The sequence below is a fragment of the Ranitomeya imitator genome, chromosome 5 (assembly GCF_032444005.1).
Source record: "Ranitomeya imitator isolate aRanImi1 chromosome 5, aRanImi1.pri, whole genome shotgun sequence".
Classification (NCBI taxonomy): domain Eukaryota; kingdom Metazoa; phylum Chordata; class Amphibia; order Anura; family Dendrobatidae; genus Ranitomeya; species Ranitomeya imitator.
In genome coordinates, this window is record NC_091286.1 from 25,635,406 (window position 1) to 25,663,116 (window position 27,711).

Genomic DNA, 27,711 nt, shown 5'->3' on the forward strand with positions numbered 1-27,711 from the left:
AATGAAGGAGATCTTCTGTCCAGGTATCACAACCACAAAACACACTTCACACTCCAGTCTGCCAGGGGAAGCCATGCTTCTATCTATTAGGGCACTCCTCACACTTAGGCAAAACTGGTGGGTTGGTTAGGAAGTTAGACAGAAGCTGACTGGAGGGAGAAGGAGATAGTCAGTGAGTCCCGACCGAGTTTGGCAGAGGCTGGTTGGAGTGGGTTCCAGCCAGCTCCAGACTGCGGCCTGCGGAAGGCGAGGGTACACGGAGCTGCGCCTGCATCCCATGCGGCAGCATCCCAAGAAAGAGACATTGAAAGGAATTTTGTTGCTGTGAGTGATAAACGAAGTCATAGCAAGCGCAGTACCGGTAGCCAGAATACCGAGAGAGTAAGGACCTCTATGCCGTTACTTCAGAGACTGGCAGGACAGTTGATTCCACGTTGGCTGCCCGACCATACACCCAGGAGGCAGGGTGGCAACTTGTGGGGGCCGAGGCGTCTCTAGGGTCCCTATAAAAAGCCTCAGGCCACCAGTCATATGGGTTTGTCCTATCCGTCAGGGGGACAAAGAGGAAGAGACTTAACATCTACAATAGTTGTGAGGACCTTACCGAGTTGCTCAACAGGGAGGTACTACAACGCCCAGGCGCTAGAGGAAGGCTATTGAATTCCACCTGGATAAAGGGACTCTGGATTTGCCTTCAGACCGGCCGGACTCTGCCTACCCTGTGGTCCCTACCCTGGACTGCGGATGCTGAAGCCTTCAGTAAAGGTAAAGAGACTGCAACCTTGTGTCCTCGTTCTTCACTGCGCCTTACATAATCCACCATCTACACTCTGGGAAGCCCTGGGGACACACTTCACCTGTGGGAAGGTATACCATCTAGCTGCCATAACATCACCCCAGCGGACCCCACAGCAGCGTTGGTCACCCTGACCGAATATTACAGGTGGCGTCATGAATATTATCCCTTTAAAGATTTTCCCCCACCAATTATAGCGGACGTTCCCCTAGGGCCACCGACCGGGTCAGCCACCGTGACATCCCCACTGAGTACAGAAGAAGGGCCCGGATCCGAGTAACCCATAGCCCTTGGGGGCGTGCCGCATAAATATGTGTTCAGGCGCAGTGTATTGGATGCCGACAATGCTGTAACTAGAATGAATGCACGATTTACATTTGCAATGAAATAAATCTGCAGGAGAAATACTGTCAATTTTTGCTTAGTATTTCTTCCTCTGCTTGGCAGCAAGTGCAGTTTTGTGATCAAATCCGAGTTGGAACAAACCTAAAAAATCTTAAGCACGCAAAGGATATTTATACATTCTTTTTAGGGGGAAAAAAAGTAAGCAAAATTGATAAAAAGCAATAAAAAAATGCCCCAAAAGTAAGACAAATATAAAATACAATTTCCGTATAAAATACAAAATTTTTCCTAGAAATAGAGCAGCTTTCTAGGAAATCCACTTGTTCCACATCTCCTTCTGAGATCATATAATCTAGATGATCTAAAAGAACCTCATCAAACAGTAAATAAAAGCATATGCCGAGAGCGCCCTCCGGCTGCTGATTTGTGGTGTGTTTCTCATATAGGAAAGGGTCTGCAACAACTTAATTTCACAATCCCCTGCACTCTTTCGAGGAGAAGCTGGTGTTGAAGATTTGTCTGAATTCCTTCCATTGAAACTTGATATGGCTAAATTAGTAGGAACGGCGAAAAGTATAATGACCAAGGAGGTGGTGGAAGTTGAGCTTGGAGTTTGGAAGGGGCTGGACACAGAGGAAAATAAAGAAAAAGGTGATAAAGATGTGGGGGTGGGGAATGTATGGGGCTGGGATATATCTGAACCCACAGGATTTAAGAGACTGGAGTGCAACATTTGAGCATCTCATCCTGGGTGGAGATGACTACTACACATCCAGTCTCAAGATGGTCAAGGCTGATGTTCCTCAGAACGTTCCTCATGGTTCCTGTCTTCACCGTCATATTCCAGACAGGTGTCGTTGCTCACCCCCAATGCTTGGACTTTGGACCTCCTTTCAAGCCAACCATACACTTGGAATTTTGCTCCCAGTATCAAGAATTTGGATGCTGCGACCAACAGAAGGACAACATCATAGCCGAGAAATACTGGACCATCATGGACCACTATGACCACAAGGAGCAAGAACTGTGCGGGGGATACGTCAAGGATATTTTGTGCCAGGTAACTGATCACGCATGAGATTTATGCTGTTTAGGTAGCATTGTGCTGAACTTCGCTAATTTTTTGGCTTTGCTGCTACAATTTTTGTACTCAAAATCTTGTGATTTTACGAAAAGTACCTTACTATAGTGTCTATAAAAACCCCATGTACGCCTTTTGGACTTTTTTTTAAATTTTACATTGTTTGACGAGATTGAAGGAAAAAAGTGCAGGAGGTCCAAGATGGACCAATCAGATTCCAGGAATTCCCTGGGGAATAAACCAAACAAGATTTAATTAAGGTCGTACTCCCATCTTATAGTTATGTCATATCCTTAGGATGTACTATAATATGAGTGAGCCCTTGTCTGAGTTTTTGTGTGTGTATTCATGTGGATGCAGGTCAGGGTCACTATTATACTGGGGTCTATTAATTTGGCAGCGGGGTATTTTGTCCTTACGGGCACCAGTATCCATGAGTGACTGCTACCCTTGCACCACCTATGGCTACAGCTCTGCCCATATGCTCTACTAGGGTTCTGTAGGACACCACCTGCTCTAACCTTGTGATGTTACATTGTCCAGGCTGACATTTTTTAGATGGTGGGTGACCTTACATGTTATCATGGCCGGTGTGGTATCATTTGTTGATGACCCTCACCTCAATGTAATGCACAAGAATTTAGGGTACAAGTACCCAGTGTCTGAATATCAGTTTCATATAGTGATTTGTGCCTTATCTGGCACCTTTATTGAGCAATTATATCTTTGGAAGTTTGATTTGGCCAAGTCATGGCACTGTGCTACATCTTACACAATGACTTGACACGAGTTAAGATGTCATGTGTGGTGGTACTGCCAAGAGCTAATGGGGAACTGATCCTGCCTAAGAGAGTGAGGGGAGTTACTGTAATTCCAGGGGTCTGATTTAGAGCCTGAATATTGGAGTATGGTCTGGGGTCTGTATATTGGAGTTTGGTTCCGGGTCTGAATATTGGGTTCTGTTGTCTGTGAATTTTGTTCTGGTTTTGGGCTTAAATATTGGGGTCCAGTCTGGAGAGTGAATATTGGTCTGTCATCTGAACATTGGGTTCAGGGGTCTGAGTACTGCTGTCTGGTTAAGGCCTGAATATATTGGGGTCTGAATATTGAGTTGTTTTCTGAGGTCTGAATTAAGGAGTCTCTTCTGGGGTCTGAATATTGTTTTTTTTTTTTATTTAGGGTCTGAGTATTGCTGTTTGGTTTTGGCCTGAATATTGGGGTCTGAATATTGAAGTGTTTTCTGTGGTTTAAGTTAAGGAGTCTGTTTTGGGGTCTGAATGTTAGGGTCTGGTTTGGGGCCTGAATATTTGGGTTCTGGGGTCTGGTTTGGGATCTGAATATTGGCGTTTAGTCTGGGGTCTGAATATTGGGTTCTGGAGTATGAGTATTGCAGTCTGGCTTGGGGCCTGAATTTTGAGGTCTGAATATTAGGGTCTGGTTTGGGGTCTAAATATTGGAGTGTGGTGTGGGGTTGGAATATTGGGGTTTGGTCTGTGATCTGAATATGTGATTCTAGGATCCGAATATTGGAGTCCAATCTGGGGTCTGAGTATCGCGGTCTGGATTGGGGTGTGAATATTGGGGTCTGAATATTGAGGTGTTTTCTGGGGGTCTGAATTAAGGAGTCTCTTCTGGGGTCTGAATATTAGGGTCTGATTTGGGGCCTGAATATTGTTTTTTTTTTTAGGGTCTGAGTATTGCTGTTTGGTTTTGGCCTGAATATTGGGGTCTGAATATTGAAGTGTTTTCTGTGGTTTAAGTTAAGGAGTCTGTTTTGGGGTCTGAATATTAGAGTCTGGTTTGGGGCCTGAATATTTGCGTTCTGGGGTCTGGTTTGGGATCTGAATATTGGCGTTTAGTCTGGGGTCTGAATATTTGGTTCTGGAGTATGAGTATTGCAGTCTGGTTTGGGGCCTGAATTTTGAGGTCTGAATATTAGGGTCTGGTTTGGGGTCTAAATATTGGAGTGTGGTGTGGGGTTGGAATATTGGGGTTTGGTCTGTGATCTGAGTCTAGTCTGGGGTCTGAGCATCGCGGTCTGGATTGGGGTGTGAATATTGGGGTCTGAATATTTTGGTGGTCTTTTCTGGGGTCTAAATAAACGAGTCTGTTCTGGGGTCTGAATAATGGTGTCTGATTTGAGGCTTTAATATTGGGATCCGGTTTGTGGTCTGAATATTAGGATCTTGACTGGGGTCTAAATTAAGAAGTCTGTTCTGGAGTCTGAATATTGGTGTCTGCTTTTAGGGCATGAATATTAGGGTCTGGTCTATGGTTTGAATATTAGAGTTAGAATATTGGGGTTCAATATTGGGGTTTGAATTATGAGCTCTGATTTGGGGTCGGGTATGAATTTGGACTCTGTTTTTGCATCTGAATTATTGGATTTGGACTGAAGCCTAAATAATGGGGTCTGAATTTTGGGATCTATTCTAGAACCTGAATTATTAGATTTCATTTGGGGTCTAAATTATGAGGTCTTGCCAGTATTATTGAAATAATACAAGTCTATATGACCCACATGATAATCAGCATAGGAGTTATTGTGCCATATGCCTCTTGGTTTATCTTTTGGCCTCAAGACCCTTGAGGTTTGGAGCAGTAGGGTACATGGCTGACCAGTGGCTCCATTCAACTCCTGCCCGGTCTTGCAGCCATGGGAAAACCAGAGGAGAAAGAGGGCATGATGACACATCCTGATAAAACCATATATTCTCAAAATCAAAACAACACCTGAGAGAAATGATGAAATGAATCGTAAAAGTTCTGAAATAGCTTGCAGACAACGAGACTTCAAAGACTGTTGACATTCCTTCAATACTATATGTTGTTGATTAGCTGTCCATCTCTTTCAGGAATGTTCTCCATATGCTGCCCATTTATATGATGCTGAAGACCCAAGAACACCCCTCATGGCTCTCCCTGGTCTCTGTTTTCCATATTGCTCAGATTTCTATTTTAACTGCCATAGCACCATCTCGCTAATGACAAACGACAAGAGAATATTGGAGTCCGCGAAGGACAGAGATCAGTTTTGTCATCTCCTTGAACTACCAGATCCAGACTATTGTTTTCCAGAAGTGATACAAAACATGGACTTGAATAACAACCTTGGGGCTGTAGTTGAGGACCAAGAAGGGTGCCTGAAAATGTGTCTAGTTGAGGTGGCCAATGGGTTGAGGAACCCTGTGCTGATGATCCACGCTAATGATGGCACCCATAGAATGTTTGTGGCCGAGCAGGTTGGTATAGTCTGGGTCTACCTACCCAGTGGTGGCCGGTTAGAAGAACCCTTTCTATACCTGCAGGAGAGTGTGGTGTCGAGTCCATGGCATGGAGATGAGCGGGGATTTCTTGGAATGGCATTCCATCCAAAATTCCGACGGAATGGGAAATTTTATGTTTATTATTCCGTTCTTGATGATGAATACGTGGAGAAAATACGAATAAGTGAATTCCGAGTGTTGCCCTATGACATTAATAGGGCGGATCGAAATTCCGAAAGGTAAGCAAAGCTGCATTGTATATTGTATATTTGATGGGCGTCTATTAATATCAATGATTAGTCATATAGTGAGCTATGGAAATATCTGACCAATACGTAAGGGGTCCAGCAACTACCACCTTAAAATGCAGGATCCCTTTAAGATACATTTTGGAATGATGAATGTAAGACATGTATTGTTCGACAATGAAATTGCCCCTTTTAAATATATATATATGTATTTTTTTTTACTTGTCCACAGAATTATTTTGGAGGTTGTGGAACCGTACAGAAACCACAATGGAGGGCAAATACTTTTTGGCTTGGATGGATATCTGTACATATTCACAGGAGATGGTGGGGAGCTTGGAGATCCACATGGAGAATTCGGAAATGCACAGAACAAGTAAGAGACAAGAATATTTTTCCTATATATGGATAGTAGGGCATGTTTATGAAAAGTCTCCACATTTGCACTGTCTTAGTTTTAGACATTGTTATGATTATAGTACCCACACATTCCTAAAATTTGTTCAAAAGTAAGAATTGGTGTACTATGGACCAACATTTTTAAGTTGTCCACCTCTGGGGAGAGGAGCTCAGAAATAGACAGATAGAAAAGTTAGGAATTCTTTTATTGGATCATCAGAAGGTGCTCACTGACAGATTCTCAGTTAAATCATTCGGAAGCTAAACCAGTAGAGAGAAACTGTCAGCGTGATTTTGTAGTGTTAAATAAAGACGTTGTAACACTGATCAATTGATACTGATTAAATTGATGCCTTTGGTGAAGAAATACACTTTGTCGTTTTTCTTTAATCAGCCTTTGAAGTTTTCTGCTGGTTAGATTTTGGTGCACAGGAGCCGAACTGTGCACTGGACCTCCTCCTCCTCCCTGTCTGTGATTCCCCCGCCACCTCCGACTGCCTCCGGTCTGTGAATGACAAGTCTCTGATGAGATTTCATGCAAAGGAGGAAGATCATTCACAGACCGGAGGCAGGCGGAGGGTCCGGGCAATCACAGAGGGAGAAGGAGATCCAGTGCACAGTCCGGCCCCTGTGCACCGAAATCTAATTAGCAGAAAACTACAAATGATGATTAAAGAAGAAACACAAAGCGGATTTCTTCACCAAATGCATCAATATAATATGTATTACAGCGCCATTACTGTCCATACTTTACATTACAAAATCGTGCTGACAGGTTCTCTTCCAGGAAGAAAAAAATTGTCCCCAAAGGCAGACAACCCCATTGTCTTTATAATTTGCATTGTGCTCCAAAATTAATAATTGAAATGCACCAAAAATTGGGGACAAAAAAGAAAAGTGAACAGATCCTCTGCAGCAACATGGAAGCGACATGAGAGGAGTTGAGAGGCAGCGTATTACGTGTATATACATCAATCCTTGCCAGCTTGGAAGTGGTATAATTTGTGTAATTTTATGGTTCTACGTTTTGTTAACAACTAGTAAAAAATACGTCTAATACTTAGCCATGCCCCCCAAGAAATAGGTACATGTTCATACATGAATATACATCAGTGTGTCATCAGAAAATTATCACTTGTGGAAATCACTATATCAATATAAAAAAAAAATCACATTTTAAATTCTGCACAGAACACTTTTCAGCAGTCTAATATCCATCATTGTAATCTTGCCTCTGATGATAACACCTCTACATTCAGTAGCTAACACAGGATCCACCATTCACAATAGGTGATGTCACAGCTCACCTCCTCCTCCTGTACAATAACTGATAACACCTCTATATACAGTAGATAGCACAGTATCCATCATTCGCAATAGGTGATGTCACAGCTCACCTCCTCCTCCTGTACAATGACTGATAACACCTCTATATACAGTAGATAACACAGGATCCACCATTCACAATAGGTGATGTCACAGCTCACCTCCTCCTCCTGTACAATGACTGATAACACCTCTATATACAGTAGATAACACAGGATCCACCATTCACAATAGGTGATGTCACAGCTCACCTCCTCCTCCTGTACAATGACTGATTACACCTCTACATTCAGTAGCTAACACAGGATCCACCATTCACAATAGGTGATGTCACAGCTCACCTCCTCCTCCTGTACAATAACTGATAACACCTCTATATGCAGTAGATAGCACAGTATCCATCATTCACAATAAGTGATGTCACAGCTCACCTCCTCCTCCTGTACAATGTCTGATAACACCTCTATATACAGTAGATAACACAGGATCCACCATTCACAATAGGTGATGTCACAGCTCACCTCCTCCTCCTGTACAATGACTGATAACACCTCTATATACAGTAGATAACACAGGATCCACCATTCACAATAGGTGTTGTCACAGCTCACCTCCTTCTCCTGTACAATGACTAATAACACCTCCACATTCAGTAGCTAACACAGGATCCACCATTCACAATAGGTGATGTCACAGCTCACCTCCTCCTCCTCCTCCTGTACAATGACTGATAACACCTCTATATACAGTAGATAACTGTTGTGATAGGCAATTCAGTAACACAATGTACATAGCGATCAGAGCACATACAGTGATCTGACAATAACCCAAAATAATAGAACGAGCTCTGAGAGGTGGGAACTCTACAGACCGCAATTCCTGATCCTCTCCAAACACAACTAGAGGCAGCAGTGGATTGCGCCTAACTCTGCCTATGCAACTCGGCACAGCCTGAGAAACTAACTAGCTTGAAGATAGAAAAATAAGCCTACCTTGCCTCAGAGAAATACCCCAAAGGAAAAGGCAGCCCCCCACATATGATGACTGTGAGTAAGATGAAGAGACAAACGTAGGGATGAAATAGATTCAGCAAAGTGAGGCCCGATATTCTAGACAGAACGAGGATAGGAAAGATAACTTTGCGGTCTACACAAAACCCTAAAGAAAACCACGCAAAGGGGGCAAAAAGACCCTCCGTACCGAACTAACGGCACGGAGGTACACCCCTTGCGTCCCAGAGCTTCCAGCAAAACAAATAGACAAGCTGGACAGAAAAAATAACAACAAATAGCAAAGAAGCACTTAGCTATGCAGAGCAGCAGGCCACAGGAATGATCCAGAGATACACAAGTCCAACACTGGAACATTGACAGGAAGCATGGATCAAAGCATTAGGTGGAGTTAAGTAGAGAAGCAGCTAACGAGCTCACCAGATCACCTGAGGGAGGAAACTCAGAAGCCGCAGTACCACTTCCTCCACAAACGGAAGCTCCCAGAGAGAATCAGCCGAAGTACCACTTGTGACCACAGGAGTGAACTCTGCCACAGAATTCACAACAGTACCCCCCCCTTGAGGAGGGGTCACCGAACCCTCACCAGAGCCCCCAGGCCGACCAGGATGAGCCACATGAAAGGCACGAACAAGATCGGGAGCATGGACATCAGAAGCAAAAACCCAGGAATTATCTTCCTGAGCATAGCCCTTCCATTTAACCAGATACTGGAGTTTCCGTCTTGAAACACGAGAATCCAAAATCTTCTCCACAATATACTCCAATTCCCCCTCCACCAAAACCGGGGCAGGAGGCTCAACAGATGGAACCATAGGTGCCACGTATCTCCGCAACAATGACCTATGGAATACGTTATGTATGGAAAAAGAATCTGGGAGGGTCAGACGAAAAGACACAGGATTAAGAACCTCAGAAATCCTATACGGACCAATAAAACGAGGTTTAAACTTAGGAGAGGAAACCTTCATAGGAATATGACGAGAAGATAACCAAACCAGATCCCCAACACGAAGTCGGGGACCCACACGGCGTCTGCGATTAGCAAAAAGTTGAGCCTTCTCCTGGGACAAGGTCAAATTGTCCACTACCTGAGTCCAAATCTGCTGCAACCTGTCCACCACAGTATCCACACCAGGACAGTCCGAAGACTCAACCTGTCCCGAAGAGAAACGAGGATGGAACCCAGAATTGCAGAAAAACGGAGAAACCAAGGTAGCCGAGCTGGCCCGATTATTAAGGGCGAACTCAGCCAAAGGCAAAAAGGACACCCAGTCATCCTGATCAGCAGAAACAAAGCATCTCAGATATGTTTCCAAGGTCTGATTGGTTCGTTCGGTCTGGCCATTAGTCTGAGGATGGAAAGCCGAGGAAAAAGACAAGTCAATGCCCATCCTACCACAAAAGGCTCGCCAAAACCTCGAAACAAACTGGGAACCTCTGTCAGAAACAATATTCTCTGGAATGCCATGCAAACGAACCACATGCTGGAAGAACAAAGGCACCAAATCAGAGGAGGAAGGCAATTTAGACAAGGGTACCAGATGGACCATCTTAGAAAAGCGATCACAGACCACCCAAATGACTGACATCTTTTGAGAAACGGGAAGGTCAGAAATAAAATCCATAGAGATATGTGTCCAAGGCCTCTTCGGGACCGGCAAGGGCAAAAGCAACCCACTGGCACGAGAACAGCAGGGCTTAGCCCGAGCACAAATCCCACAGGACTGCACAAAAGTACGCACATCCCGCGACAGAGATGGCCACCAAAAGGATCTAGCCACTAACTCTCTGGTACCAAAGATTCCAGGATGACCAGCCAACACCGAACAATGAAGTTCTGAGATAACTCTATTCGTCCACCTATCAGGGACAAACAGTTTCTCCGCTGGGCAACGATCAGGTTTATTAGCCTGAAATTTTTGCAGCACCCGCCGCAAATCAGGGGAGATGGCAGACACAATTACTCCTTCCTTGAGGATACCCGCCGGCTCAGATAAACCCGGAGAGTCGGGCACAAAACTCCTAGACAGAGCATCCGCCTTCACATTTTTAGAGCCCGGAAGGTACGAAATCACAAAGTCAAAACGGGCAAAAAACAACGACCAACGAGCTTGTCCAGGATTCAAGCGCTTGGCAGACTCGAGATAAGTCAAGTTCTTATGATCAGTCAATACCACCACGCGATGCTTAGCTCCTTCAAGCCAATGACGCCACTCCTCGAATGCCCACTTCATGGCCAGCAACTCTCGGTTGCCCACATCATAATTTCGCTCAGCAGGCGAAAACTTCCTGGAAAAGAAAGCGCATGGTTTCATCACTGAGCAACCAGGACCTCTCTGTGACAAAACAGCCCCTGCTCCAATCTCAGAAGCATCAACCTCGACCTGGAACGGAAGAGAAACATCTGGTTGACACAACACAGGGGCAGAAGAAAAACGACGCTTCAACTCCTGAAAAGCCTCCACAGCAGCAGAAGACCAATTGACCAAATCAGCACCCTACTTGGTCAAATCGGTCAATGGTTTGGCAACACTAGAAAAATTGCAGATGAAGCGACGATAAAAATTAGCAAAGCCCAGGAACTTTTGCAGACTTTTCAGAGATGTCGGCTGAGTCCAATCATGGATGGCTTGGACCTTAACCGGATCCATCTCGATAGTAGAAGGGGAAAAGATGAACCCCAAAAATGAAACCTTCTGCACACCAAAGAGACACTTTGATCCCTTCACAAACAAAGAATTAGCACGCAGGACCTGAAAAACCGTTCTGACCTGCTTCACATGAGACTCCCAATCATCCGAGAAGATCAAAATGTCATCCAAGTACACAATCAGGAATTTATCCAGGTACTCACGGAAGATGTCATGCATAAAGGATTGAAACACTGATGGAGCATTGGCAAGTCCGAACGGCATCACTAGATACTCAAAATGACCCTCGGGCATATTAAATGCAGTTTTCCATTCATCGCCTTGCCTGATTCTCACCAGATTATACGCACCACGAAGATCTATCTTAGTGAACCAACTAGCCCCCTTAATCCGAGCAAACAAATCAGATAACAATGGCAAGGGGTACTGAAATTTAACAGTGATCTTATTAAGAAGGCGATAATCTATACACGGTCTCAGCGAACCATCCTTCTTGGCTACAAAAAAGAACCCTGCTCCTAATGGCGACGATGATGGGCGAATATGCCCCTTCTCCCAGGATTCCTTCACATAACTGCGCATAGCGGTGTGCTCAGGCACGGATAAATTAAACAGTCGACCTTTTGGGAATTTACTACCAGGAATCAAATTGATAGCACAATCACAATCCCTATGCGGAGGTAGGGCATCGGACTTGGGCTCATCAAATACATCCCGGTAATCAGACAAGAACTCTGGAACCTCAGAAGGGGTGGATGACGAAATTGACAGAAATGGAACATCACCATGTACCCCCTGACAACCCCAGCTGGACACCAACATGGAATTCCAATCCAATACTGGATTATGGGCTTGTAGCCATGGCAACCCCAACACGACCACATCATGCAGATTATGCAACACCAGAAAGCGAATAACCTCCTGATGTGCAGGAGCCATGCACATGGTCAGCTGGGTCCAGTATTGAGGCTTATTCTTGGCCAAAGGTGTAGCATCAATTCCTCTCAATGGAATAGGACACTGCAAGGGCTCCAATAAAAACCCACAACGTTTAGCATAATCCAAGTCCATCAAATTCAGGGCAGCGCCTGAATCCACAAACGCCATGACAGAATACGACGACAAGGAGCATATCAAGGTAACGGACAGAAGAAATTTTGACTGTACAGTACCAATGGCAGCAGACCTAGCGAACCGCTTAGTGCGCTTAGGACAATCAGAGATAGCATGAGTGGAATCACCACAGTAGAAACACAGCCCATTCAGACGTCTGTGTTCTTGCCGTTCAACTCTGGTCATAGTCCTATCGCACTGCATAGGCTCAGGTTTAATCTCAGGTAATACCGCCAAATGGTGCACAGATTTACGCTCACGCAAGCGTCGACCGATCTGAATGGCCAAAGACATAGACTCATTCAAACCAGCAGGCATAGGAAATCCCACCATGACATCCTTAAGGGCTTCAGAGAGACCCTTTCTGAATATTGCTGCAAGCGCAGATTCATTCCATTGAGTGAGCACGGACCATTTTCTAAATTTCTGGCAATATAGCTCTATCTCATCCTGAGCCTGACAAAGAGCCAGCAAATTCTTTTCTGCCTGATCTACTGAATTAGGCTCATCGTACAGCAATCCAAACGCCAGTAAAAACGCATCGATATTACTTAATGCAGGATCTCCTGATGCAAGAGAAAATGCCCAGTCCTGAGGGTCACCACGCAAAAAGAAATGACGATCCTAACCTGTTGCGCTGGGTCACCAGAAGAGCGAGGTTTCAAAGCCAGAAACAGTTTACAATTATTCTTGAAACTCAGAAATTTAGTTCTATCTCCAAAAAACAAATCTGGAATAGGAATTCTCGGTTCTAACAAAGAATTCTGAACCACAAAATTTTGAATATCTTGAACTCTTGCCGTGAGCTGATCTACACATGAAGACAGACCTTTAATGTCCATTGTAACACCTGTGTCCTGAAGCACCCAAATGTCTAGGGGAAAAAAAAAGACAAATCACAGTGCAAAGGAAAATAAATGGTCTCAGAACTTCTTTTTTCCCTCTATTGAGAATCATTAGTACTTTTGGCTTCCTGTACTGTTGTGATAGGCAATTCAGTAACACAATGTACATAGCGATCAGAGCACATACAGTGATCTGACAATAACCCAAAATAATAGAACGAGCTCTGAGACGTGGGAACTCTGCAGACCGCAATTCCTGATCCTCTCCAAACACAACTAGAGGCAGCAGTGGATTGCGCCTAACTCTGCCTATGCAACTCGGCACAGCCTGAGAAACTAACTAGCCTGGAGATAGAAAAATAAGCCTACCTTGCCTCAGAGAAATACCCCAAAGGAAAAGGCAGCCCTCCACATATAATGACGTGAGTAAGATGAAGAGACAAACGTAGGGATGAAATAGATTCAGCAAAGTGAGGCCCGATATTCTAGACAGAACGAGGATAGGAAAGATAACTTTGCGGTCTACACAAAACCCTAAAGAAAACCACGCAAAGGGGGCAAAAAGACCCTCCGTACCGAACTAACGGCACGAAGGTACACCCCTTGCGTCCCAGAGCTTCCAGCAAAACAAATAGACAAGCTGGACAGAAAAAATAGCAACAAATAGCAAAGAAGCACTTAGCTATGCAGAGCAGCAGGCCACAGGAATGATCCAGAGATACACAAGTCCAACACTGGAACATTGACAGGAAGCATGGATCAAAGCATTAGGTGGAGTTAAGTAGAGAAGCAGCTAACGAGCTCACCAGATCACCTGAGGGAGGAAACTCAGAAGCTGCAGTACCACTTCCTCCACAAACGGAAGCTCCCAGAGAGAATCAGCCGAAGTACCACTTGTGACCACAGGAGTGAACTCTGCCACAGAATTCACAACAGATAACACAGGATCCACCATTCACAATAGGTGATATCACAGCTCACCTCCTCATCCTCCTGTACAATGACTGATAACACCTCTATATACAGTAGATAACACAGGATCCACCATTCACAATAGATATCACAGCTCACCTCCTCCTCCTGTACAATGACTAATAACACCTCTATATACAGTAGATAACCCAGGGTCCACCATTCACAACAGATATCACAGCCCAAGAAGCTCAAGATTTAGACACACCGTTCAAACTCCTAAATCTATGGTCAGAATATAGGAAGGCACACGGGACCTCCACATTCTTCAGGATCTAGATGGTCCACATGACCCAGTCTAGATGTGATTTTCCCGTTTATGTCCATAAAAGTCAAAGAAAAAGGGCCACATGAAAGTTCTTCTCTTCTGTATGTGGTTGTTATGGGTAGTCAGGTGGAGGCCCAAGGGTTGGATGGGTATCCCAACGAACTATTTTTCCCCAGGGTTCTTAATACCACCCTTAATGCTCCAAACCTAAGACTTGTCACCTTGTAAATCTTGAATGTTTATTTTGCTTTCTGTTTCTAGAAGCGCCTTGTTGGGTAAAGTTCTCCGGATTGATGTAGATGGTGAAAGAGCTGCTGGAAAACCCTACGGCATCCCACCAGATAATCCCTTTGTTTCAGAGCGTCACGCTGCTCCCGAGGTCTACGCCTATGGAGTAAGGAATATGTGGAGATGTTCTGTTGACCAAGGAGATCCAGTGACTGGGAAAGGAAGAGGGAGAATCTTCTGTGGCGATGTTGGTCAAGGTCGTTACGAAGAAATTGACATCATTGCTAAAGGTGGAAACTATGGCTGGCGAGCCAAGGAAGGATTTGAATGCTTTGACATAATGCTTTGCCTCAACTCTTCCTTACGTAAGTCACTATTGTATTCACAGAAACCTTTGTTTTATTTTTTATATTGCGGTTGCTTTTAGATGGATGAAAAAAATAGCATAATAATGTACAATAAAGTGCAGAAGTGCTTAACAGTTCAAGTAAAATCCAGGTGCAGGAAAGGACATTAATTAGACCTAGATGATTCCCCCCATAGAACAAGGAACCTTTACAGATCAAAACAGCCACACGTGGCGTTCTAATTAACTTAGTGCGCATGACAGCAGAAAGCGCCAGGTATTAATACATTTTCGCGCATGCACAATAGCGGTATGAAGTTACCGGCGCCATCTTGGATAAGGTTAAAGGTGGCAGTGCACATGCGTGCATTCACCCAAAAGAAAGATTAAAATCGCTAAAAATACGCTACAGGTTTTTAGAGGAGAATATTAAAGAGACAATTGCAGAAACACATCCCATTATAAGATGCAATTCATTTTGTTTATCATATTAAGGCCATTGGGTCTCAGTACATTCAACTGAAATCCATATCAAGTCTTTTTTTTTTTTAACATTTTACCTGTATCTCCACCTCTTCTAACGAGGCTGGGGTATATGATGATCAATTAAGCGAAACTTCAACTGATTTTCGGTATTTCTAAATTCAGTGAAATATTTAGATTTGGGCAAATCAAGGCACTTCTTACGAATAATGATGATTAATCCTAATTTTGAAGTCCCAGGTAGTCTCTCCTACATAGCAGAGTTTTCATGGATATTCAAGTATTCAAATTACATAATCTAAATTGAAAGTAAGAAAATGATTTATAAAAAAAAAGGAATTTGGATCATAGGATGTTTAATTTCATTACCCTTGATCCTGTTGTTGCAATTAATGCAACTTAGACAGGTAAAATAGTCTTTGTGAGGCTTACCTGTGAGAGTAGATTGAGTATGCACCTTCAAAGGACCAATATCTCAATGGACTAGTCTAGCATAAAGATTCCTAGTTTTTCTATATGATATAAGAGGGTGGGCTGTAAACTCAACAATGCCGGGCAAACATTTATCCAACATTGGCCAGTGTTGTTAGACAATCTTAGCTATTTCATGACTCTCTATATGTTTAGACAAATGGAATACATCGCAATTCTTTTTCGTGTGATTTAGCTATCAGTAGGGTAGTCAGATCACTATTCAATTCCTCACATTTATTTACCACCGAACAAGGGTAACCCCCTATCCTTAAATTTATTAACCATGGTGAAACTTTCCTAACATCTGTATCACTAACTCTTCTATTAACACATAAAAATGACTGTATGGTAAGGAATTAATCATTTTCCTAGGATGATTACTATCAAATCTTAAAAGATTGTTTCTGTCAATAGGTTTCCCATATAATGGAGTGGTTATTTGAACAGAATTTTGTAAGATCTGTACGTCCAGAAAATTGTAACTCCTTAGTGGAATAGGACAATGTACATTTAATATATGAATCAAGCTTATTAAGAAAATCAGAAAATTCACATAGTTTAGAAATAGAAACAATCCAAAAGGATTGGTGACGTCCAAGGAAGGTGACGGGCACAAGGGGGCATTCTTTGCGTCTGGAGGAGAGAAGGTTTTTCCACCAACATAGAAGAGGATTCTTTACTGTTAGGGCAGTGAGAATCTGGAATTGCTTGCCTGAGGAGGTGGTGATGGCGAACTCAGTCGAGGGGTTCAAGAGAGGCCTGGATGTCTTCCTGGAGCAGAACAATATTGTATCATACAATTATTAGGTTCTGTAGAAGGACGTAGATCTGGGTATTTATTATGATGGAATATAGGCTGAACTGGATGGACAAATGTCTTTTTTCGGCCTTACTAACTATGTTACTATGTTACTATGTTACTAAAAGGAGGAATACATCATCTATGTACCTCTGCCACTTGAGCATGTGGGAAAAGCTTTGGAATACATAGCAATGACATCATGGCCAAATTAGCATAAGCAGGTGCCATATTGGCACCCATCGCGGTCCCTCATTGTTGTATGTAAAAATCATCACCAAATAGAAAGTAATGGTTGTACAACACAATTTGAAGTAGATCCATCATGAATTCAATACTAACAGATGTATATGTTGTTTTATTCAAGCTCTGACTAATCACTGTTAAACCTTTAGAATGACTAAATGAACTGTATAGTGAAGCTACATCAAAATAAGCAAGAATTATGTCACTTTTTTATTTGTCTTTAAATAAATAATCCATGGTGGCCAAAATATAGGATGTTGCTGTCTGAAACAATAGTTCTACCAGGGAGATTTATTAATGATTTATGTATTTTGGGAAGAAAAATATTTAGAATTGAGAGTCCTCAGTGGTTGATACCTTTTAATGGGTAACTGAAAAGATGGTAACAGACTGCAAGCTTTCGAGACTACTTAGCTCTCTTCATCAGGCATAGACTAAAAGAAATTCTGAAGAATCACATATTTATGCACAACACAGCACAGAAAAATGCCATAGATAAGACAAGTGACGTGAAGCAGAACTACCATTATGTGAGAGTACTAAAATGTTTATGTCCATAAATATTGGAATAGTTCATAGATAAGGAGTGTGAATGTTTTATTATCCTCTGATTGGAGTCTGGTTCTATGTTGTGATGACCCCACATGGTCTGAGGAGCAAATTCCTTAATTGATGTAAAAAGACATAAATCCATGCGACACATTCATTCCTGCACTGAGTGTGTCAAAGGTCATCATCAGCTTATATTTCCAGACTCTTCTATATTTCTATCCACTGGCTAACACGGTAACTAAATATATATCTTTCCTGTATTTTGGGAAGAATATATAGCACATGAGATATAGGATAATTATCTACCAAAAGAAAATGATATCAATCATTAAATATGATTGTGCTATTATTACAATTATAACACATCATTCTAATTTATTATTATATTGTTAAGTATAATTGTTAATCTCAGATGGATAGATGAATAATAGATAGATGATAGAGAATAGATAGATAGATGATAGATAAATAGATAGATGATAGATAATATATAGAATGATGATAGATAGATAATATATAGATAATAGATACAGGGATAGATAATAGATAGATAGATAGATAGATAGATAGATAGATAGATAGATAGATAGATAATAGATAATATATACATAGATAGTAGATAATATACTGTATAGATAGATAGATAGATAGATAGATAGAATTCTTTATTAGAAGTAACTGATTACAACTACTGAATTCTGTCACCTTCTGTCACCATCTATGGATATACAGTATATTTTTGAGGCTATAATTATTTTTCTTTAACAGATGATACTCTACCAATTTTTGCTTATGGCCACAATGTTGGTAAATCGGTCACCGGCGGCTATGTGTATCGAGGTTGTGAATATCCAAATCTGAATGGACTGTACATCTTCGGGGACTTCATGAATGGGTATGTTTACAGGAAACGTGAGGAAGGTAGTAAAATGCTATTTAAATCTGATGAGGATCGATAGATAAATAGATTAAAAAAAAAATAAGAAAGATATACTGATAAAGAGAAGATTCCTAAATAAATAATAAAATATAAAAAAAAATTGATAAAGTAATTAGATAGATTTGCAAAACAAATAGAAAAGTCTGTACATGCCTAAATCTGAGGATCCATAGATAAATGAATCGATAAGATGACGGATAGAAACAGACAGAAAGTGTCGACAGATGCAAAAAATGAAGGTAGGTAAATACATAGGAAGTGACATATTTGATGCACAGATACATATCTGATGACACATACGGTAGATACGAGGGGATCACATGAAGACCGATGAATCCACACAAGCCTCATAGACAGAAGATCTGGGGTCAGGTCTCCAAGATGTTTGGAATAATCTCCTACCGAGATCCTTCAAAAACTGTGTGTAAATAACAAGTACCTAGAAGAACTGATGGAGGCGACGGGTGGTCACCAAATATTGATGGGATGGAGATTTCTCTTTTATTCATGCGTTTTACAATTTGTTAATTGATAAAAGTAAAATAATAACACTTCTATTTCTGAAAGCTTGTTCCTTGCAGATATTATAGACTTCTCAGTATTGTTATAAACGGAATTAGATTCTAAGTGTTTGCGTTGTTCTCCCTGTAGACGGCTGATGGCGTTACGCGAGGATGAGACCACCAAACAATGGACCAAGCAGGATATCTGTATGGGGGACAAAAACGTGTGTGCATTCCCGAAGCTGATCAACACCTACAACAAGTTCATTATCTCTTTCGGAGAGGATGAAGCCGGTAATTCCATGTAGTACCACATATACCGCTGAAAATGGTGGGATATATTTGGCAGCAGGTGAACAGTCGAGAAGTTTTGGAAGCAGGAAAAATGGCAAATGTAGGGATCTAAGCACATATATGGTAATCACCGAACTGTGGCAAAGTATTATTCACAAAGTGAAAAGTTTAAGTCCAGGAGAACCCCTTAAGTCATAAAATGTATTAAAATTGGTGGTTACCTGCAGGCTTGGACTGACCCACAGGAGAACCGGAGAATTCTCCGGTAGGCCCCTGCTAAGACGTGCTAATAAATAGTGTCGAAAAAAGTATCATCTTATCATCTCATAAACAACCTAGCCAAATTACTATTACATAGAGGCAAAAGTAGATTTCTTGCTCCCCAAGAATCACTGTTACTGGTGGGTTTTTGCCAACCTAGTCTGACACTGGTTACCTGCCTCCTAAAACATGACTTTTCTTTTTCAAATGTATAATTTTTGTAAATTCTCTGTAATTTTCACAGGGGAACTGTATTTTCTTTCCACATCGGACCCGACATCTTTATCCCCGTATGGGACATTATATAAACTTGTGGATCCTTCCAGGTTTGTACATTTAATAAGTTATTTTTATTGTTTTCCTCACTATTGACACCTTCAATATTTTTTGTACCCAGTGGTCCATCAACGAATAATTGGGAGAATTGGGAAATCCATCGCCCTTCTGTTACCCATTTTAACATTTGTGCAGGTCCTTTTCTGTTCCATATTGATGGGATTTTGTAGATTTGGTCACTGTGAATATGTCTTGGGGCAATGGTTGACAAGCTTCTTTATTTCACATTCACTCTTCATCTCTTTTAATAAGTCTTTTTTTTTGGTCATTGCCACTGAAAGAGACGTGAGGATATGGTGGACCTCACACTTACCAACATTCTAAAGCCCACCCCATCCATGAACCACCAAGAAACACCCCCAAAATGCTCAGGAACTCCTAGTTTTTGGTCAAGTTTGCATAAACCCTGACCATTCACAGTTCTGGCCCCATTATTGTCCTGGCAAAATTGGGACTATTGGACCGAAAACGTATAAGGAATGTGTCATAAGAAAATTACCTAATGTTTAAATCAGACTTTTGTGTCAAACTTAATTAACAATCTTGCAATTTTCACACTGGCCACGGGGCCTGTTCTAGACTCATACTTTTTCTATTTCCATGAAGAGTTTTCAGCAGTTTCCTAATCATCAGAGGCAAGTTTACAATAACTCATAACTAGAGATGAGCGAACCCGAACTTAAAAGTTCGGGGCTCTTACTGGACAGTTAGTGTCTGTTGCTAAAAGCCGAACATAGACTTCTCCTGTAAGTCTGTTGCAATGTTCGCAGTCTTGGGGAAAGTCTGGGAGGAGAGAGATCGAGAAAGAGAAAGAGAGAGAATTTTCCAGGTAAAAAGTTTAGGTCCCCATAGTTTTCAATGGGGTTTGGGCCCTGGTTCAAGTTCGGGTACAGTTCTGGTAACCGGACTTTTTCGATAAAGTTCGAGTCAGGTATCAGAACCCGAACTTCCATGGGTCCGCTAATCTCTACTCACAACACCTCTATGCACAACTGATAGCACAGGATTCACCAATCACAGTAGGCATTGTCACAGCTCACCTCCTCCTCCTCCCTGTAGACAGTTTAAATGGAGTCTGTCAGCAGAAAATGACTGTTCAAACCAAGTAGAGGCACTCGGCGTGGTCAAACATTTTTACACCTTCCCATCTACTTGTTTTCCCTCTATCTCCACTCCCCACCTCTCTTTTGATTGACAGCTCTGGTTTCATACAGCCAGAGAATTGTGAAAATAGATGGAAAAAAAGCAGGTGGGAAGGTCTACTTAAGTGTTTGGGCACGTCATGGTGCACCAAGTGCCTGTACTTGGTTTAAACAGTCATTCTGAGTCCCTTTAATATCAAAGACAGGCTCCGGATCTGACCATTGTGGCTAATGTACATGTGTTATTTCCTGAAACCACAGGAAGAACATGTGTTATTTCCTGAAACCACAGGAAGTTACAATCTCAAAAAGCCCCAGTGGCTGGTATGAGAATTGCAAGATTTACCATAATTATTTTTATTTTTAATACCGATTGTGATTAGAAAAAAAAACATTGCCAAAATATTGTTATAAATTACGATTAAAACAAAATCAATTTTTTCTGATGCTACATCCCCTGTAACAGTGTCAGACAGCTGTTGCCAAGCTATGTTGTGAAGGTTGGTTCATTCAACAAGTTCACGAAGGGCCTGGATGCATTTCTTAAAAGTGATAAAACCACATGTTCTATGTGCTAGATACTGCAGATGGGTCATCGACCCACAATATTAGGAGTCGGAGAAGAATTTTCCCCCTAATATGGGGCAAATGGTCATCGGCTCTTGGTGTTTTTGACTTCTTCTGGATCAGCATTGTAAGGTTTTAGGTTGGGCTTGAATCACAAGTGTCTTTGTCTTTTTTTTTTTTTTACCCTTATCTAACGTTTGGAAAATTGTGGCAAATTTTTTTCCACAATTTTTTCCATGTTGCTGCAATTTTGTTAAAAAGAAAAAGAGAAATATGAAAGGAGATGATGTAAACCTAAGATAATAGGGGACGTAACTTTTCCATATTTATTTTCTTTCCCCAAATTGTTATCAATGAGCTCATCGATATCACAAAAATAATAACAATACAATACAAAACAACCCTTCACTACAAGGCTATATTGACATGTTGCGTTTTTGCAGCATTTTTTTATGTGTTTTTTTGTTGTTTTTTTTAATGCAAGTTAAAAGCTGCTTTTTTTATACAATGCCAGCAAATGCTTTGAATATTTCACGAATCTCATGCACATACCGTACTTGCTTCTTTTTTTCCCTTGACTAAATTGGAAAATTTCTGCGTTTTTGACATTTGTAACAAGTCAATTATTTCAGGGGTTTTTTTTTAGTCCATAGAATAAAAGGAGGAAAAGCAATGATGAAACTAACTTTTTTTTTTAAACATGAGCTATAGACAAGTGACACAATCAGCAACAAAAATGCACCCAAAAAAGGCATAAAAATGCAGTAAAACTTGTTTTTTTTTGTAAACTGTTTCTTTGCTGCCATGAGAGCAGAAAAATAAAACGTTGCGAAAACGTAACGTGTGCACACACACTTTTTGAGACGCTCAAAAACTATGACTTTTTCAAGTTGAAATTGTTTTTGGAGGAAGTTTTTATTTTCCTGAAAAGCTTTTGAAGGAGATTTTTTTTCCTGAATGTTTTTTTTTGCAATCATGCCTATTTTGGAGCAATTTTCATAAAGATCCGATTTAAAGAAGTTATATGAATTTTTTTTTTCTGACCAGGCGTTTTTCAAATCTTCATCAGAAAAAAACCCAGTAAAAAAATCCACATGAACAGGAATTACCAGGAAGAGTTTTTCCAATCATTTTTGGAGTATGTGCACACAACGTCTTATTCAGGTGGATTCCCCTGAAAAAGCGCAGCGAAACCACCGTAAAATGAACATAATGCACAGCAATGACAAAATGATATTGCTGTGCACGTGCTCAGTTTTTTTTCTTACTTTTTTGTTTTGTCCAGAAACCATCAAGTGGTTAAAAAAAAAGTAACTTAAACCAATCGGAGATTAAGACCCCTTAAGAGATCCAAAAAAAAAAAAATAAAGTAAATTTTTTTATTTATTTATTTTTTTTAAATAAAAAATCTGTAAAAGTTTAAATAATCCCTCTTTTCCTCCTTCTAAAACCAATAAATTAAAAACAAAAAAACATCCCCATAAACATATTTGGCATCATCAAGTCCATAAAAGTCCAATCTTTCAAAATATAAAATTAATTAGGCTGTACGTTAAATGCCAAAAATAGAGCAAAATGCCAGAATTGCCATTTTTTTGGGTTACCCCCCCAAAAAACAAGTTTTTACAAGTTTGTGAATTTTTTAAAACCTCTAAAATATATATAAAACACCTTATAAGTTAGATATCGCCGTCATCATTCTCACACGTTTCCAGGTCATTTTTACCACATACTGAAAACCAGAAAAACAAAACCCCAAAAATAATGACGAAATTCATTTTTTTTCTCCATTTCCCCCCACTTGGATTCCCCCAAACAAAAAAAAACAAAACAAGCCCTTGCACTGCTATGTTGACTGAATTAAAAAGGGTATGGTTGAAAAAAAATAAATAAAAGAACTACAATGTAAAATGGTCAGGTTCTTAAAGGCATACCTTTTTTAAAAGCTATTCCCACATGAATTTTCAAAGTAAGTACACCTGCCTCATCAGATTAAATTAGATCTCATTAGTTATGTGTGCAGTTTGTATTGTAAACTATTGGAACTAATCTACTTTTAAGAGGACCTGTCATCAGGTCAAAAGTGTCCATTTTTTGCTTATATTTTATTACTGATGCTCCCCTAAGTATTCTGGGTATTTTTTTTTTAAATCTGCCATACAGTTCCATAAATATGGGCCTTTTTATTTGGCGCTAATTTTTATGGTCTTTACAAAGAAGTTGCGGCTCACAGTGTCCTCAGGGGCGTGTCTTTAGGCTCCTCTGCATAAGTTTCCTGTGAGCCCCGCCCAGTTGGATGACCATATATAGTAGCACTAAATAAAAAGGCCTAAATCTCTGTAACAGTATGGCGGATAAAAAAAAGACAAACAACATAAAACTCCGGGGGAGCTGCGGGAATAAAATAAGAACAAAAACTGGTCACTTTTGACCTAGTGAGGTCCTCTTTGAGGTGTTCAGCAGCTAAGTCTCCTGTGATGTTACAAAAACTTGTCTTCCTTTGTCTTTTATATTTCTATAAAAAAAAAAAAATCGAGAAAAAAAAGCCTCATCTCTGCAGAAGGCCTCCACTGTTTAGAGGCCTCCATTGATTAGAGGCCTCCTGCGTTATTTAATGTGTTCCTCCTGCTATAGTAATTCCAGGCAGTTTAGGAGAATCAATAACAAGGATTCAATTACGTTCTCAGATGGTTTCAAATCATTTCTCTTTGCTGAAAAATACATACAGATGTTTTCAGCCATGATTTGTCATTATGGCCGTCAATCCACGTACCGAGGGTAGGAACATTAGAGCCGGTTCTGATAATTGTACCTGTGCTTTCAGTCTATAAAATTATAGTATCCTCTCGATTCGTTTATTTTAGGAGAGCGCCCCCTGGAAAATGTACAAATAATCCTGCGCCAGTGAGGATAAGAAGCAAAGTGGTTCCATTGGTCCCACGTGAAAGTAAGTAGATTTCATGGAAGAGAGTCATAGCCATTCTTTTTTAAAGAACCCTATCAGAACTAAACACTGAACAAAAAAAATTAAATGGTCGTTTGCGGATTGTTCTGGCACGCTGAATGCATTTGGACACGTAAATCATCAAAATCCTCTGCTGGCAGCACCTGTACAATCACCGACCAATGATGTCTCAGATGTGTTTGATGGGAGACAAGTCTGGAGACCCTGTAGGCCATGGTAGTCCGATTAGGCCACACAGGCTGCTCACACTGGTCCTACTCAAGGGATTATAGTGTGGGATGGCATAATGTATGGTAGCCGAACCCCCTCTAGGACCCCTCATTCCATGTACACTAAAAGCTCAGCGTTACATTGATTGGGTCGAAGAACCAGAGGTGCTGCCTTTTCTCTGTAGACAGTTTTTCTACATGACAACACCAGATTGCATGTTGCTTGTGCTACTGTGAGCAGCCTAAATGGCCTAAATGTGCTACCGTGGCTGCAGCGTCTCCAGACTTGTCTCCCATCAAGCACATCTTGGACGTCATTAGTTGAACATTACACAGGAGCTGCCAGCAGCGGATCTTGATGATTTGCCCAAGTGGATTCAGAAGCAGAACATTCCTCAGAAGAACATTAATAATCTCAATGATAGCAGCCAAGGCTTTAAGTGGCAGGATTTCTGCATGTGTATATGTATATATACATACCTCAAGTATATATGGTGTGGATGTCCCTTTATAATTTTGAGCTCCCTTTGTTTTTATTCAACAGCTAACTAATGTGAATGGCCAGCTTTTGTGAGGGCAGGATTGCATGTGAGCAGCAGTATCAGAAAATAGCGTTAGAACATCAAGTAGATCATGGAAGAACTAGAGTCCTCCAGCTGCTTAGTTCATGCAATTAGTCCTCTTCCGTGATCATGTAGTGACAAGTGGGGTTCATGTGACGGGGCAGTGTCCTATAATGGGCAGGGCATGAAGCCAATGAGCTTTCAGGGTTGACGTGTCATACGTAGGGATGTGATTATAATCCAATATTAGTAGGAAGGTTCTGTCATCGATTCACATGCTGAAATTTGTTATCATGTTTATCCTCAGACAATTTTCATGTTTATCACTTTACAGTCGACCAATTTAGATCAACATTTTACTATTTTCCAGGGACTGTTCTTGAAATACTCAGCGAAGAAACTAAACCAGCAGTCAAAAAACCCTTTAATGTAATTCCGAAACAACAGAAAACTACCACAAAAGCGCCCATGAAGGCCACAACACCAAAAAAACCCATTGCAACTCAACCTTCACCGACTGAGACCATAAAGAGGTCTACAGAGATGTCTCTCAATGAGATAGAATCGACTCAAGAATCAGAGATGTCCCCTGTGACTATTACCCAGCTACCATCTACCAAGGACAGATTAAAGAAGCCTTTAAAACCTACCAAAGTTCCAACATCATCAGCTAAGGATAAAAAGCTAATTAAAACTAAACAAAAGCCTACACTTACTCCACAAACAAAGAAGCCTTACATGGATGTGATCAAGAAGCCATCTCTAACCAGACAACCTAAAAGGCCATCAGAGAAGCCATTGACTAAACCACCATATGTTGAGCACATACCGCTCACTATGGACACAGTTAACCAGCCATCGGTGAACAAAAATAATTTATCACTTTCTGAGTCAGATTTAAAAAATCTTACACCCACTAATACCTCCAAGAAAATCAAGCCAACTATAAGTCTAAAGCATAAAGAAAAAGATAAGAAGTCAAAACAATACGAGCTGAAACCAAGTAAATCTGAAGTCGATCACAAAGAAAAAAGTGAAATCTTCATGAAGGTTAATACAAAAAAACAAAAGAAAACAAAAACAACTAAACCTGCTGTACCGTCTTTGGAAGAAAACAACTTGGCATTTTCCCCGAGAAAGAAAGCAAATAAAAGAAACACAAATAATACAAAAACTGACGAGAGAGAAGAATCCCTGTCCTGGTCAACGATGAAGCCGGTTGAGGGCGGGTTGACTACACCTTCACCCAGTGAAACGGCAAAGCCCTCGGTGTCCACACTGCCTTCTTTAAAAAAATCTTTTCCAGCCAAGACCTCCAAGAAAGTCAAGCCTGTAAAAATTCTAAAAGCAAAAGATCTCAAAATCTCGAAACCAGCTGCATCTCAAAAAAAGAAATCTCAAATTGTTGCAAACAAGGACAAACATGGAAAAAAGGAGAAACTCAAAACCCCAAACAAGAAAAAAATTAACACAACACCTCAGCCCACTGAGGCATCCTCAGCACAGATTCATTTTGAAACGTAACTCCTTCCTGGCTGAGCATAAAATAGATATGACCACCTTAAACTCACAGTTTTCTGTAAGCGCAAAACATGGAATTTGCTCCATTCCCAGCTATATAACACCTTAGATGCTGTAGTAAATCACGGCTGAAGCATCTAAGCGGTCAGATAGAGTTAGAGGATCTCATCCGGCACTGGTGCCTTCGTGAGGAGCAGATGGACCTCCATGGCAGCCAGGGGACTAAAGAAGGCTCCTCCGAGTCTGCCGTCTTTGCTCTTCTTTGAGGACCAGCTTCTGACAAGAACAGAAATATTATTATAGATGTGACCAAGCAATCAAGTGGTCAAGTCCCACTGTAGGATTACAATATAAAGTGACTAGCACACTCCAGGGTGTTGTGATGCAAAAAAGTGGGGATTTATTACATACAGTAAATCACAAACGTTTCGGTCGATACTGGACCTTCATCAGTGTGCTAGGTATAATTGTATACTTGTATGGCCCCAAAAACAATAGAATACTCGGATTTGCATCAATCAGACATGCTGGAAAAAAAGCAACAAGCCGGGAAGAAACAGAACCAGGCTGGTCAACTGACGGTGAGTCAGAATAATGGGTGGCGCTGAGGCTTAAAAGAGCTGTCAGTACGCCGGGACACTAGGGATAAATGCGGTATCCACACTCTATTAGCGGTGGATACCGCATTTATCCCTAGTGTCCCGGCGTACTGACAGCTCTTTTAAGCCTCAGCGCCACCCATTATTTTGACTCACCGTCAGTTGACCAGCCTGGTTCTGTTTCTTCCCGGCTTGTTGCTTTCTTCCAGCATGTCTGATTGATGCAAATCCGAGTATTCTATTGTTTTTGGGGCCATAAAAGTATACAATTATACCTAGCACACTGATGAAGGTCCAGTATCGACCGAAACGTTTGTGATTTACTGTATGTAATAAATCCCCACTTTTTTGCATCACAAC

General features: G+C 41.2%; 1 protein-coding gene across 1 annotated transcript; it reads left to right on the top strand.

The window, feature by feature from the left end:
• Nucleotides 1-1,841: 1,841 nt before the first annotated feature.
• On the top strand, nt 1,842-27,088 carry HHIPL2 (HHIP like 2). The gene is made up of 9 exons (XM_069767890.1): nt 1,842-2,201; nt 5,078-5,727; nt 5,969-6,112; nt 14,585-14,916; nt 18,220-18,346; nt 19,043-19,188; nt 19,694-19,775; nt 24,359-24,441; nt 25,602-27,088. Exons 1-9 carry the CDS (start codon nt 1,899-1,901, stop codon nt 26,753-26,755), a joined length of 3,021 nt encoding a protein of 1,006 aa, XP_069623991.1. The 5' UTR covers nt 1,842-1,898; the 3' UTR covers nt 26,756-27,088.
• Nucleotides 27,089-27,711: the final 623 nt, after the last annotated feature.